Consider the following 15,316-nt stretch of genomic DNA (forward strand, 5'->3'; position numbering starts at 1 on the left):
TCAAAATTATCTTGCACTGCAAGGGTGTTAGTTGGATACAATATGACAAACGAGGGCGCGCTGTTCAGTTCCACCAAAGATGTCAAACACACGGTGTGAAGTCCTTGAAGTATGAGACACAAAGTGTCCTGTCCTTTGGGATCATGAAGGAAAAAGTCCGTTGTGAAAACCTGGATGGGCGGCGATTAGGAATCAATAGGTTAAATTTATACCCTCCAAGGAGGATGCAACCCTTCAAGAAGACGACACTTTAGAAAGTGTAAAAGGGGTGTTGGTTTGGAGAGGGAAATGCTGGAAGTACTCAGACGGATGTTTGCACCTACCCACTAGCACTTAAACGTGATCGATACACTGGCTGAAAACTTTAAATTACTTGGTTAATTCAAACAGGTGCGATACTCATTAGCGATTTGGCGGCCTCTAGAGAACAGTGAAGAGGATCGATACCAGCGTCGAAAAACCGCATTCGATTATGCAATCTGATGCGATACTCAGTAGCGAATGGAGCTTTTCGAGGGGCCGGCTTAAAGGGGATCGATACCAGAGTGTGTTGGCGATGGTGAGACAACAGAGGCGGCCCGCCATTCCCTGGGTTTTCAATAGGATTTTCTTTGAAAAGGCCAGGCGACACCACAGGCTCATCGTCGAGTGGTGGGCCCATCTACGGACTGCAAAACTCGACCACGCCGGGCAGAAATAAATACCAGTGCTTCAGTCGTGTTTGGCGGCGGCGTCGGCTCTTGAGATTACCCCATTCAAACAAACCCGAACGCAACCGGAACCTCCAACAGCCCGCCAGCAGATGTTTTTGAATATCATATATTTTGTAATTAATTATCTTCGCTTTAGAATGTCTGAGAGTTTTTTGGTGTGTGAGTGTGTGTAGAGAGAAAAGTGGGGCATGCAGAACACGTCAAATGATGCACTTGTCACACCTAATTAGTCACAATTTTTATGACAACTGAACTTTACCTTTTCCTGCGCTGCTGAAAGACTATACTCTGTTTAAGATGTGAAGCATGCGCCTCACCTTTGCAGCCTTCCTGCTACTTTATCAACCAAGAGGGGCTACTGACGTAGTTTAAGTAGTTTAAATGGCTTCTTAGCCTCTATTTCTAATTCTATCAATTGAATTCACTGTGGGAGACACATCTCCGCACACTGCACTCGAAATGCGCAGACCTGACAAAACTTCATACCGACAAACGCCCGGCGTTTCATATCGTACAGTTTCATTACTCCCTGAATTTCTCCCTAGGAGTGATCTAATTATTAACTTGCCGGTTTGGCGGCGTTGATACAGCTGGGAACCTGCCGAAAAACTCATAAAAACTCACTCCCCCGCACACGATGTGACAGAAAATCTGGAGGCGGGAAGCCAAATTTTAAAGAAAACTAAATCTTGCTTTGCAAACAAGCTCAAATGAACCCACCTTGATAAATTAAAGAAAAAGAAAGTATCCGGCTTTTCGAAAAAAAGGCCCAAAACACAACACTTGAGTTATTTTTAATTAGCCAGTCCGCAAGCACCCGTTGACTCTGAAAAGATTCCTAATTAAAATCCCTGAAGTCCGTGACGTCTTTCGTACCTTGCTCCCGCGGCGTGCGCAAAGATTGCCAATCTTCACGTCCACCCATCCTTGCCTAAATGTAAGGGCTGTTGACAAGGGGTTTTGGTCAGAAAATGTGAGGAGAGATTTAAGCTTCGACGAGCTCCACGATTAAAGGCCGTGCAAGCGTCACCAATTCACTGATTAAATAACAAAGTTAGAGACTTCCTTTTTCCAAAGTAAACCAAATGTGAAATTGAATAACTGCACTTTCTTGGCCGATGGTTGTCGTCTGTCTTTTGTGAAGGTCAAGACAAGCTGCCAACGAAAAAAAATGATTGCGAAGCATTGAATTGAATAAATACGGGCGTTTCACAATAGTGTGCCTCCAAGAGTTTGCAACGCATTCGCCAATCACAATGCACGAAGTCTGTCGACCCAATGCGCGTTTGAAGAGGGTCGACAGATTTCGCGCGAAGTGATTGGCCAAAGCGTTGCAAACTCTTGGAGGCGCACTGTTGTGAATCGCCTGTATCAACCGTGAAAAACATAGCTGAGCGCTATGATTACAACCATTGCTAGCAAAGATAAAATCCGGGAAAAAACACGAAAAAGTGAGGGAAATAGAGTCAACTAGAAAACAAAATGAGCACACAGCCCACAATGGTAGTTTTATTCCTTTGATTTCTTGATGATTTTGACATAATAATCTGATATATCTTTCAGCTGGTAAAATAAAGTACAATGTCTTTCAAAGAAACTTATTCTGTGTCCATTTCAAATAACTCTACACAATCTGTCCTCCGCAGTCTGCAGATCTTGTAACCAATATTCCTTATTTAAACACTCATAGCTGCTTCATCAAAATATCATTTAATCCACAGAATTTACCTTACTCATAGAGTATGCATCAATAAAAACCATCTCAAGACTGTCCACTCCCATTAAACTATTAATGTCTTCATTAAGTCCTTGATGATGCTTTGAGACTGGAGCCTGCACTGAGGGAACTGAGCCCCCCTTACCGCCAGAATAACACAACGCAACACTCTTTGCCATGAGCAAAGACCTGCCGTAGAAAATGCCGCCAAAATGAAAACCTTCCTTTGATTCCTTCACAGGCCGCAGAAAGCACAGATTAAAATGTAATTGCGAGGGCTTGGGAGCCACTTTAGTATTTCAAACAGGCACGGTCATTCGAGAACAGGGCGCGCGTGCCAGTCGGCGTGTGGATCTCCATCATAATATTAATATAATGGAGATCAATGGGGCAGGCTTTGCGCGCGTACTGCTGCTTCCCTATGACCTCGAGCATGCTTCATTTTGGGCATGCGCCGTTGTGATACCGAACTGATTCATTATTGCGCACAAAAGCATTTCTGATCACACGCGCCGTGTACATGTAGATACGATGCAGAACACTAAGTATCAATTCATCACCAGAGAATTTCCTGATTTCCTTGGATTCAGCAGCGCTGTGTCGAATGTGGCAATGGGAATTAAGTGATAGTTATTCAGGTGCAGGTGTAGAATTTCAAGAGTAGGAAGAGGTGGTTGTCCAGTTGCAATTGGGCTTTGATCTCATTGTATTTAGGAACAGGGTCTATATATGGGTAAATTTGTGTCAAACTTTTCGAAGGATCTACTGCAAAGAACGAATTTTCCAGAGAATCCCTCTTTAATAACAAAACATTGGCAACGGATGCATCGTCAATTTCGAAAGAATTTTATTCGCACCTCGAGGAAGCAAACTTTCATGTGATGTTCATTAGGTTTGGCCAGGCACTTAAATGATAAAATTATGAACCATACGCGATTTCGCGGCCATTTTCATGTCATGTGCCATGATGAAAACAATGATTTTCGTGCTCCAAAGGTCGTAAAAGCGTCACTGGCACGTGAGCGTGTCTTTGATCTCTGCGTAATCTGACAAGATCACAAGGCCGACGTCATTTAGGTCGATGGATTCTCCCCGTTTGGCGGCACGAGCAAAAATAAACACTCCCAGCGCTAAAAAAGATGCAGTTGTGGGCAATTTCGTCAAAGTCTGCCCTGGGTTTATACAAAGGGTGCATCGTCGTTTGGCGTCGAGGCAAATTTATGGTTGGCTGGAGAAGATACTTTACGATACCTTGTTTTGATTAGGAATATTTTTTACGGGTGGTTGCAATCAATTTGGGTAATACTTCAGCTGTTACGATTCGACAAGATAACATTTATGCAAGATCCAATTTTCATGAAAGTCTTCCATAGTTGGCGCCACCCAGCTGTTGACACAATGACAACTCAAGCATCAACTATACAAGAGAGCTAAATTTCTCCTTGTCTAATAATGATTTTCACTTCTCGTGCTTTACAATGGTTAAACACAGTAGGCCTATGTTATTCGCCTTTACGCGATTGCATTTTTTAAAACCTGAATTCAAGTTAAAACACACAGTTTTTACTGTTTGCTATCACGATAGCATGCATAGGCTACACTTCAATGTTGGATATTCGTTTATAACCACTTTTTAATATGAAACTAACGGATTTTTGCTGAAGAATGCATCAGTGCTCCACTTTGTCTCTACTACGTCTTTGATCACACGCAGCATCCATCACTTACCTAGTTGAGGCCTGAGTCTTAGTAGCTAAGATACCAACTTAGAAGTTCCCAAATGGCGCACTTTCAGCCTCGATAACCGAAGTATTATGCAGGGTCTGAAATGATTACTACAAAAGGGGGATGTGGCTCTGATCGTTTGAGTAATGCGAACAAGAGTGACGACAAATCCCACGGTAACCCTTAAGGCTTCTTCGCTTCCACTACTTTTATGACCCAATAATCCATAAAAATGCAGAAAAGATAAATAAATCAAAACAGATATCAGATGTTCGAAATTTACAATTATGCGGATCACAAGAGAACACATTGCGAGGAGCCTTGGCAACGGGTGTCATTAATGGGGGGAACAGATCAAATGCAAGGTCGTAAAGAGACGCAAGTTCACAGCCTCGTGGGATTTATGATAAAAAAAGGCCCCCGTCAAGAGACGCATTTGGACTTGGTTGCCAAGGTAAAGTGAATTTGGAACATCAGGAGGATGCCACAAAGGTCTAGCTCACTGGTTGCATAGCAGACAATGTCGCGGTAGTATTCAGACTAGTAGTGTCGACAGCCTTATTTACTTTAGAAAGACCTGTCTTTGCAGAACAATAATGAAGGGTTATACCAAGTTATTTCAAATAACTAATTTAATTGTCAAAAATACCACAAAGATGACCTTGAATGTTAATACTCCAAAGGCTAAACTGTTCATCTAGCTTCGCAGTGTTTGTAGCATACAAGAAAAAGTGATTACTCATGTGATCTAACACAAAACAAAACTTCCCAAACACAATGGAAACCTTTGGTGATGAAGAACGGCTGAACACGGTGTGACAGCAGAGTCCCTTTAAAAAGAGACCATGCGAAGAGTATTTCGATCGAAATGGCGGGATCTTTTCCCAAGCGAATCGCCAGCCAGTCGTGCTCAGCCGATAACATGATTTTTGCAGAGACACGTACGCCAAACAACGAGCGCACGATGAAGCCCAGTCGGCCGTGACTACACACAAGACCAACCATCAACGACATTTTTGTCAGTTTCCGATCAATGTTCATGTTGACGTTTGCGGCGATCCCGCTTCGTTTAACATCGTGTAAATATGCAAGAAAAAAAAGGGAATCGTAATGTCACATTTCGCTCGCGGCGTAAGCTGGCATCTTTGGAAAATGCCATGTTTATGTCGAAATATTTATGTACGTTGATAGCTCAGCCAACCGCGACATGCCTTACAGTATTCCCCATCAATGACATCACATCATCTCTATGAATTGTCTGCCAGTTACAATTTACCAGCATGGTGATGCATAGCTGGGGAATTATTACTGCTACTTTGAAATATATATATTCCAACTTTATGGCATTAACTGAGCGATAAATGGAACATGTGTCACACTCGGGGTGAAAATATGCGCAGGGTGAAGAAATCACAACGCACTGTTGTTGCAAACCAAAATTGTAACCAAAGACGACCGCACGCGGCCAGACAAAAACAGTCTCGTAACAATACTTTGTGAGCGCTTAACCTGTTCTTCTTTTTCGGGAAAACAGCTGAAAGTATCATACTCTAAACAGACGGTGACAGGACTGAAATCCATATCCTGCTGTGGATATTTTAGTTTTCTTTTTATATCACCCCGGCCGAAACGAATGCCTGTGAAAAGTGGAAAAAATAGATGGGAGAATCTTAAAGCTTATGGCATTCCAGTCACGAAACGAAATTGCTGCGGTATCAAATGACAAATATTAGAGACTTCAAAGACTTGGCAATTGTTTCGAAGAAGTAAAATAATTCAAGCGAATGGGTTAAGGGTAAGAAGGGGGAAATATAGGTAACGAAAGAAAAAGTCAGTAATGTATTAAGAACTGCGTAAAGGCCGGTTCATACTGGAGGCCAATATGAAAGCAATATTTGAAGCAAAATTTCGCTCGAGTTGAAATGTGTTCAATTTGGCGAATTCGCAGTGCAATCAATTTATTTGATCTGACGTCGCAAATTCGCGCTCGTGTTCGTTTCCGATCCAAGTATGACCCGGCCTCAAGATCATGATCTTTCAACGACTTTTCCAATGAAGAACACAGTACTATCTTAAAATGTTAGTGATGTAAGATAAGACCAGTTATTTTACAGAACTTCCATGTATTTCAGACAAGTTCGCGGGTACTGCAACTCGGCTAATTACTTCAGCTAAAGACATAAATTGGCCGAACCTCAACTAGCATGTTCTGCGTTTCAGCAGCAATTATCTGGCAGAGGAACCTTGTAAGCAAAGTGAAGCACGAGATGCAAGGTTTCACTCGCAATCCAAACCCGTGACTTCAATTTCGTAATAACTTGTTTCCATCGAAAAGTCATTGTTTGGTCATAACAAAAAGAACTGATGAAATTTTCGAAGTTGGTCCAGCTTTGTTCTTCCGTGCAAGGTTCTGCCAAACACAAAAACTCTGAAAATCTTTCCAAAAATGTTCAGACCTGAAGAAGGTTTAACACAGTGACTTGTAGCAACAGAGTGTGTTACAAACGTCTGCCCAGGAGTATGTTTGTGAACCTGCCCAAAAGATCTGAGTGCAGACAGAAAGCAGAAAATAAAACACATGTACCACATGACTGTGGACTATGCACATATAGGCTAGTTGACTACACTTGGTCGTTCATGTTTTTGTTTGTTTGTTTGTTGGGTTGTTTGTTGGTTTGTTGGGGTGTTGGGGTTGTTGGGGGGGTTGTTTGTTTGTTTGTTTGTTTGTTGGGGTGTTTGTTTGTTTGTTTGTTGGGGTGTTTGTTGGGGTGTTTGTTTGTTTGTTTGTTTGTTTGATTGATTGCTGCAGCATCCCGAGCCGACTCGGGAGGGGGAACATGGGCCATCGGGAACCGGGGACAAGTATAACGTCTTCACTTCTTTGCAATCAACCTCCTTAATGACCAACGGTGTCGCTTCCTCCCCTCGAGCTGATCTCATTACCAGCTCAGATTTCCCACAGAGGGATTGTACGCTTGTCAGACAAAAATCTGGGGCACAAGACAGAGGCCATCAGGAAAGCAGAAAGAGAAAAAAATTGAAAAGGATTTTTCCTTCTCCCGTTCTCCACCCTGAGAATAATTGACCTGTTTTAACCCTAGCTTAAATCAAACACACTCCTTCTGTTTACACAAGTACCACATTGAATAAAAAACGAGGGCAGGTTGAAAATGAGCAAACTTAATCTAACAGATCCACTACCACTCAACTCAAGTCATTAGAACTTCATCTGTCAGCCTAGATCAAGTGCAGGGCTCTATCACGACGTCCAAAGTGGGAAATGCCTCGGATTATTCATGAGCGACTTGTATAATTGCAAACCTCCACATCGGGGTTCGCAGCATACGACGAGCATGCAATAGTTTGACAGCGTAGGTGGGATACTCCTTGGTCAATTTTTCAAAGCAAAGATCTCCGTTTTCAATATTTCAAGGTGCGACGGGAATGAATCTTCCAATCAGCGACGACCTAAGAAGGTGTCATTTGATTCGTGTGTCAAGAAACAGGCTAACGTCATAGGAGCTACGCCATTGGAACTTCGCTAATAATGCACAAACGACATACTTCATTTGTGAGAACATACATTTAAAGGGAGAAACAAACTGGCCTAGTAAAGCCATTTTGTGTCACAAGGTGCCAACATAAAGTAAATGGATATACCTTCCTATGTAATAAGACAGGAGGTATTAAAGCCAAAGACAGGAAGCAGTCGGGATTACGCCATCATGTATACGGGCCGCCTTCAGTACCTTATTGGAAGCTATTTTGGTGCCGAGAAACCAAAAAGAATAAACAAAAACAGACTGGTCGCGTCGGTTAGACACACGTGAGGTGTAACAGCAGTATCGCTGGAGTGGAATTGATCTTCCTTAAAAATCTACTGAAAACGCGAGGATACCAATTCAAAATAAAAAACTTGGATCTTTGGTATCACAAGATACCAAACTAAAATCGATGACTGGCCAGCAGATAAATGCATCACCATCAATCTTTCTTCTTAATAAGCAATCTGAAACGGTTTGTGGTTAGGTTTGCCAACAATCATGTCCTAATCTCCGTATACATACCCAAAGAACTGACTCAGAGCCAGCAAAGAGAAATTGAGGCATACATGTACATGATGAAAGATCATGTGGTACCCAGAGTTGCAGACTTAAGTCTCAGTGGGACCCGCGATGCCGGCTAGACCGTTCCGCTTTGTCGCCCCTGACCGTGGGCGTGATAGCCCCTCATGCCGTTACGGAAACCGACTCCGAACTGCAACAGAATACGATGATGTACGTGGCTGCAATAACCGATAGAAAAATGATGCGACCGAGAACTTACCGCCCGCTTTCCTGTGGGAAATTCGGTAGTTTTTAGCAGAATGGAATATAAGACGGACGTCTGCGACCATACAGGGGTCGGCGCCTTCGCGTACAGTGAATGGTTGTACTATCGTTGTTGCACCAAAAACACAGTTGAACATAGGATATTGGCACGAATGCTAGAGGATTTACCTAGTACTCAGCGGCTGTCTCGATGATTTGAAGGGTAAGGACATAAACCCTGCGAGATCTAATTCCAATCCACTTTGGTGCACAAGGTCCGGGAAATTCAACACGCATAAGGGTGTTTCAGGGTTTCTGGTTGGTTGAGAGGGGGCCTCGAACTGACGTTGGACAGGAAGGTGATGGTAAACTAAATGGGAATCCCAAAGATTGGAAATTCCTGGTTAAAACCTTCATAGCCCCGGACTGGATACCGAAGGGCAGATCCGGACCGTTTATTCAATTCATTTACTTTTCTCGGCAACTGGATCTACAAACCAGCACAATAAATAATACGTATTTTAACTAAATACGTATTTTAACTGCACATTCGCAGGGTTCGCCAGACACCAATATCTATCCAATTCATGAGACGACTGAAGTGTACAGACATCAAAAATGACCCCAAAAGAGCAGCCGATAATCATGGCGATACATGTAAGAGTGACGGAACACCGAAGCCCGCCGGTGAGTAGCCAGCTTGCAAGCAAAACGTAGGCCCTTCAATTCGTATTTGTGGGAGGTCCCACATGATTTTGATTTTGAAGAGATAACAATGATAATAATAAAGCTGTGCAGTGCCGTTACATGAAGCCAGGCCTTTGTTTTCATTCCAAAACAAACAAACAAACACGCAATAAATGCATGTTCAATGCTAATCGCTACATCAAAATGTACATATTGTTTGGCGATTAATCCTTCAGTAGGGATATTTACGTCTGTCAGTGACTAGTGCTAAAGACCTGCCGACATTTTCCCCAGTTTAGATCCGTAATGCAACGTAACCATCCTTGCACAGACTGGGTTATTGTTCAATCGTCGCTCAGTACGTATCGGTAGTGAATTCTGTACTATAGCGAATGAAAATAACTGACCTCATTGTATGCCACAGAGTAGAATGTTAAAAGGGCACAGCAGAGCCTGAAAGACACGATGCAGATTGAGGACATGCGTACAAGTCAGAAAATAGCAAGAAAAATGAACTAAACCTCAATCATAACAACAAACAGAACACACTGAGACAACTTGAAAGTGGGACATGACAGACTGTGCGCATGACTCAACTTGCATTCTTTCCAATGAACCACCACGACGCCAAAACAGAACGAAGGACCAACTACAAGACAAGACGGCATCGGCACTCGAGCTCAAGCCATGCTTACCTTTCGAAACTCCAGGCAGGGAGACATTTTCGTACATCAAAGTGCATTCCTTTTTTTTAGCTTTTATAAACTCCCCTACATCATCCTCGCCCATCCCATCGTCCTGGCCTTCAGCTCCCGGTACGGCTAGGTTGAACGCCATGAAATACACCAAGACGTACACACGGAGACGTGTCTGTAGAAAAAAAGGGAAATTTTCCACTAAGTAGGCTAAACTATATAAAAATCCAAAATGCAAACTTATAGCAAGATTTGCTTTACACATATTTCGTAGAAATTGACAAAAACATCTTTCCAAAGTTGTAAAAGTCCAAGCAATCTTAAAAAATTAAGGTAAGCATGAAATTGCTATGGACGATAGCTACAGCGATTAATGATGAGCAGTTCTCCAGAGACAAAAGAAAAGTTGTTGCATTTTGATGTTTCATCTGGTAAAAGATTAAAGCACTAAATAGAAGAGTGGTACTGGTCACGATTCTGCTTGCGGCTTGCAATCCGAAAATCACGAGTCAAATTTTACGATGGAAAGAATTGACTACTGGATAGCATTTGTTTGTCTGATATCTCCAAGAACAGATATTAAACTTCAGTACAACTAAGATTCAGCTAATTAAAGACATCATCCCTTAGTAAGCTTAAGCTTTACTTTAAACTCCTCGGTATTCAATTTTAAACGTCGTGTAGCCGCTAAGATAACTCATTGTTTATGGTTTACTAAAGAGCCAACTGAGTTGGACTATCTCAAAATAGAACAAAAAACATCAGACTGTCAGAGCAACCACTTACCTTCAACGAATATCATACAAAAGAAGTGCAACGGACCAGTAGCAATATTTCACTGGATATCACAAACACTTCCTTATGAGATAGCCCATCCTTCGCAGATAGTACGCGATTTGATAACCAACCTAATATATTCTACAAGGTCAAGGTCTATTTGTGTAGGCAAAAGCCACGGGACAACATGTCAGAATGCCTATCGGCTGCACAAGCTGGTAAGCAGGGACTGAGCGAAAGTATTAAGTAGCGTCTGGACTTTTTATTCGGTCGGGTATTATGTTCTCGCAGATGGGACAAATTACGCGGAGATATGGCCAGCTGAAACGAAGACTCACCTTCTATACTGGTCCTTGGTGCCCGCACGACCAGGGGATAAAAAGCTAACAAGCTAGTCACGTGATCTTCACGACGCTCATTTGCAATTCAATTGATGTACAGGGCACGCGGAGGGATACTGAAGCCAATGTCAGTGATGGTATAAGAATGACCAACGGCAACTGCATATTCTTGGAGCTTGTTATTTCACTGAAAAACAGTGTCAGCAAGAAACTTTCTCTGATTTCCCAGACACCGTCTATAATAAAACACTCTCAAAACATTTAGCCAGGCATTTGATAAAAACAACCTGCTACACATCGTGAAGTTATCTCGACGGCAGATTCAACATGTTTTCGAGTGCTCCTCAGTACCCTAGAGAAGAAAATGGGTGTCGCTATGGCAACCGTATTGTGTGCATTTTATCGCCAATGTTTAAAAAAAACAACCGAAGTGTACACCTATCTTGTGGTTTTATCACCAAGCCTCCGAGGGATATGGCCAAGCGAAGAAATCGCTCGACTCAGATCAATACAGCTGGGACCCCAGACCATAAAAGTTCAATCTCAAGGGGCATGACTGAAGAAAGTGGTGCCTTATCGATGTACTAGAGTGGAATGGTCCCGCCACGTCTTATTAAGAAATACATACATCGTTTCTAACCGTACAAGTAGCCTTTAATGTGAGAGCTGCCGGTTAGCAAGTCACTAATGGAAACGGGCAAGTGGTTGACCAAAGTTATCTGGAAGGACAGCATCAACCATTGCTATTCTGACTGCGTTATTGAGTACATGAGTGAATATGTCACACACACACAGCTATAAGTGTAAAAGGCATTAGCGACAAACCAGCACGTGAACCAAGTATACGCGCACGTAATCTGTTCGTTGGCACTGCACATTCTTGTTCACAGTGACGTCACACTTCGGTATATAAAGTACCAGATCCCCAGCACCTTTTGAACGTGTGAAGTTTTGCTGTAGTACGCAATCTGGTGTGTCAACACACGCTAATGCCAATATCATTTTGGACGATTCAAGCAAGATCAACCGCATGCTACCAAACTGTATTGTGCACGAACGACTGATCTGAATTCAACTCCATTCAAGGGTTCTGCCAATCCCAGTCATCGACTAGAACAAGGGAAGATGATTTAGAACATCATCGGTTACACTCAGCATGCACTTGCAGAAGAATCTGTAGCAAAGTTCGAGCTATCATTGGTACCTTGGAAAGATTAGACCGTGCTGGTAACGATCCAACCACCCCTAGTAAAACCGAGGTAATATTTCTTTCATATCCCCTAAGCAGGCATTTCGACGCCCGTCATTGCATCCTAAAGACGATGTTACGTATAGACGCCAGGGAAAACAAGCAGAAGCATGCCCGTGAATAGTTACATGGCACTATTTTAACACTGCTGCTCTACTGATTCGCTTTCGTACCCCTCGGCAACGAAGCCCCGACCAGGTGGAGACTAGAAATTTGGTATTTCGTGACCGACATATTGTTACAGGCCAGGCTGCGCATACGAGCGGAGCCGAGTGGGTGCCGTAATACGAGAATAATTTGAGTCCAAACACGTAAGATGCTTCGCCGATTTAATCTATACTGAAGCTTTAAGCGACATCGACACTGGGAAATAATTTCATGTGATCCCACCGCTGCCACCAGGGAATAAAGTTGGAACTGGTGCCCAGCGGCAGCAGTAATGCGCTATTCAGGACATCCAACAACTTTACTTTCAGACATGCTATCAATGCCAATTAAAAAACAAATAAGATTGAAAACAGACACATATACAACACGATGGAGTTTTGTTCATTTCTCAGAAATTGCTGTGTTGCTTTGAAAGTTTGAAAGTAACGAAATTATAATAACACCTGTAGATAAGTGTATTCAGCTGTTGAATTCTTCAGTTCCTTCAAACCACACTGTAAAACAAGCATCGTCGCCACTCAGCTAAGATCAGTCCATTTGCTTCATTTTATAATCAGATTTGAAGTCATGAGGGAGACATTAAGGAGACATATTCAAGTTAAGAGGAAATGCGCTCCTCGCATGCCAAACTGCTTCTCCTTTACAGGGTGACACGGTGTGGGCGGTGAGCCAGGGAGTCCTGTCACCTCCTTAAAACTGCACTCTACATCGTGTCGTGTATCGGTGATAACACGAAGACGCCTGTGCTTGCATGTATCAAGTAAATGACACAGGATTGAGTCTCGCCTGACGTATCCATCAATACCTGTCTACACTGTATGGCGCCAGCACAAACCCATCCCGAAAGAAAACAAAGTGGACAGAAAAAAAGAGATACCCTTTTAATGGACGTGAGCGAAGGAGCGAGGGAAGTCAAAATACAGATAATGGCTGGATTGGGAAATTCGATCAGTGGTGTCGATAATAGACGTTTATAGGTAAGCACTACACCAGTGATCGAGCGCTTATGCATGTCCGTGTTCAACAACGCCATTTGTGAAGTGCCCTCCGCTGAACATAACGGGAAAAGTGCAGACGACTTGTGAAGAAAGAATCTTTCTAATGGCCCTCTCAAGCCCAATCTTAGTATCGAGACTATGGTATCAAAGGCACCAATATAATTTGACTGACTCTCTCATGTTAAAAGATGGCGTTAACTTTCCTCGTACTTTTCATAAGTGCTATGTACAACCAAAGAGAAAAGCTACACGTATCTTAAAAGCTGGTGTCCTTTGCATACGTGAGAACAGTGACTGGATCATCCGTTATTGGTTAAGTATCACAGCCAATAGCGTAATAAAGATGGCCAAATTGCTATACATTGAATGGCTCGTTAAGTTTAAATATGGATGGCTCGCAAATTCGCATGATTCTACACACAACTCGAGATAGGCCTAATTGAAGTCTCTTCTGAACAGACAGGTCCAGTTGACGAACAAGGGAAGCAGCCCATAGACATAATACCAATTCTTTGAGAATGAAAAGTGCAGTACCATCACACTTATAACTTCCCTCAAACAAGGCTTTTCCTTAAGCTTGATTATTCTACTAAACGTTTGGAAGGCTCGTGAAAAGCACAGCTATGCCTACCTTAGATACTGTGACGAGCTAACGACAACATGAGCCTTGAAAGTCCTAAAGCATGTGCAACATTCGACAAAATGCCTCCCTCGACAGGACTATATTTGAACACGCAGCTTTGATGTGCGACCATGTGCCTCATCGCTACTGGCGCACAATGTCACAGATGATAACGAATAACGATTGGGATTTGGCACGAGTTACATGCAATCGTACGATCGATAGAGAAATCATGCCAACACAAGGCACCTGAAACATGTTTAGTTATAAATGTGTCGCGGAGCACGTGCACCCGTGACACGACCGTTCGATCATTAATCAGCATGTCTGCAAACCTGTTCTGTCAGAGAGTTTTATTCCCACAATTCGTGCTCGGTTAATTTAACAACTATTACAAGAAAGTGCTTAATGAGTGTTCTCTCCAAATTGGCACAGAGGTGTGACCTGTGGTCAATAAAGACCAAACTATGCAGCAAGGAGATGGATCAAGTTGGAGTTAGATCTTCAACTTAAAAGAAGACAAATTTGACTCATTTTCATTTCGTCCTCAACTGACAGGTTATAGCTGTCATTAACTCCGCTCTACACTCCACCTCGTAATGTAAAAAATGTCTCACTAGAAATCAAAGGGATCCATTACAGCAGACTTCGCACTTTGTACATCAATGCACACAGTCATGTCCCACTTTGCAGCTTTCTTAGTCCGTAGACGGTATAAGCCAATGTGACGGGAGTGCTTTAGTTCGTCCATGAAAACGAGGTTCCGGCACGAAGGCTTTTAAGCTGCCTTAAAGGAGCCCGTGACGCAAATTGTACCTGGAACACACGTTGTGAATCTTTCTCTTTCTCTTAAATGAGTGGAAACTTCATGGCATCGCGTTTGGTCAACCTTACTCAAGAGTAAGCCTCGAATTTTAATGAAGTGTTCTACTCAGGATTTTGAGCACTTTCTCATGGAAAGCTCACTGATCACTGAAACAAAAACACCTACTAATTTCTATATATACCATTTGCAACTCTCATGATTGCACAGCATACCTAACAGACTCGCACAGCCCTCGATATTAAATTAAAAAAACATTCTCTCCCCAGGTGGTATTTTTCAGAAATTGAGATCTGAACCACGTGGACTTTAAGGTGGACAGTATACGAAAACCATACCAGCAATTGCTAGCCATGGCCCAAATTAATGGTAAAGGATGACGCGTGTTTGCCTGTACTTCTTGGCGGCTCTTTGCTCAGGACAACACAAACAGTTAAACAAGAAGGTTTAATCACCGTGTATACTTATTCCTCATATTGATATCTAGAGAT

The 15,316-nt window shown here is 42.6% G+C and overlaps 1 protein-coding gene across 8 annotated transcripts in view; it reads right to left on the reverse strand.

Annotated features, from left to right (window-relative positions):
• LOC110976690 (corticotropin-releasing hormone receptor 1-like) overlaps positions 1–15,316 on the reverse strand; it is an 84,967-nt gene that overhangs the window by 17,151 nt on the left and 52,500 nt on the right. For 6 of the 8 annotated variants that reach the window (XM_087147749.1, XM_022230210.2, XM_022230185.2 and 3 more), the window contains one exon: positions 9,848–10,022. In XM_087147749.1, the coding sequence (XP_087003875.1) occupies positions 9,848–10,022 (175 nt within the window). Of the gene's footprint in view, positions 1–9,847; positions 10,023–10,633; positions 10,980–14,011; positions 14,099–15,316 lie in introns of those variants that run through there. The other 2 variants (XM_087147751.1, XM_022230218.2) reach the window with 2 other exon arrangements.

This window comes from Acanthaster planci, linkage group LG17 (assembly GCF_054643075.1).
Source record: "Acanthaster planci isolate LZ-2023a linkage group LG17, COTS_SCS, whole genome shotgun sequence".
NCBI lineage: Eukaryota > Metazoa > Echinodermata > Asteroidea > Valvatida > Acanthasteridae > Acanthaster > Acanthaster planci.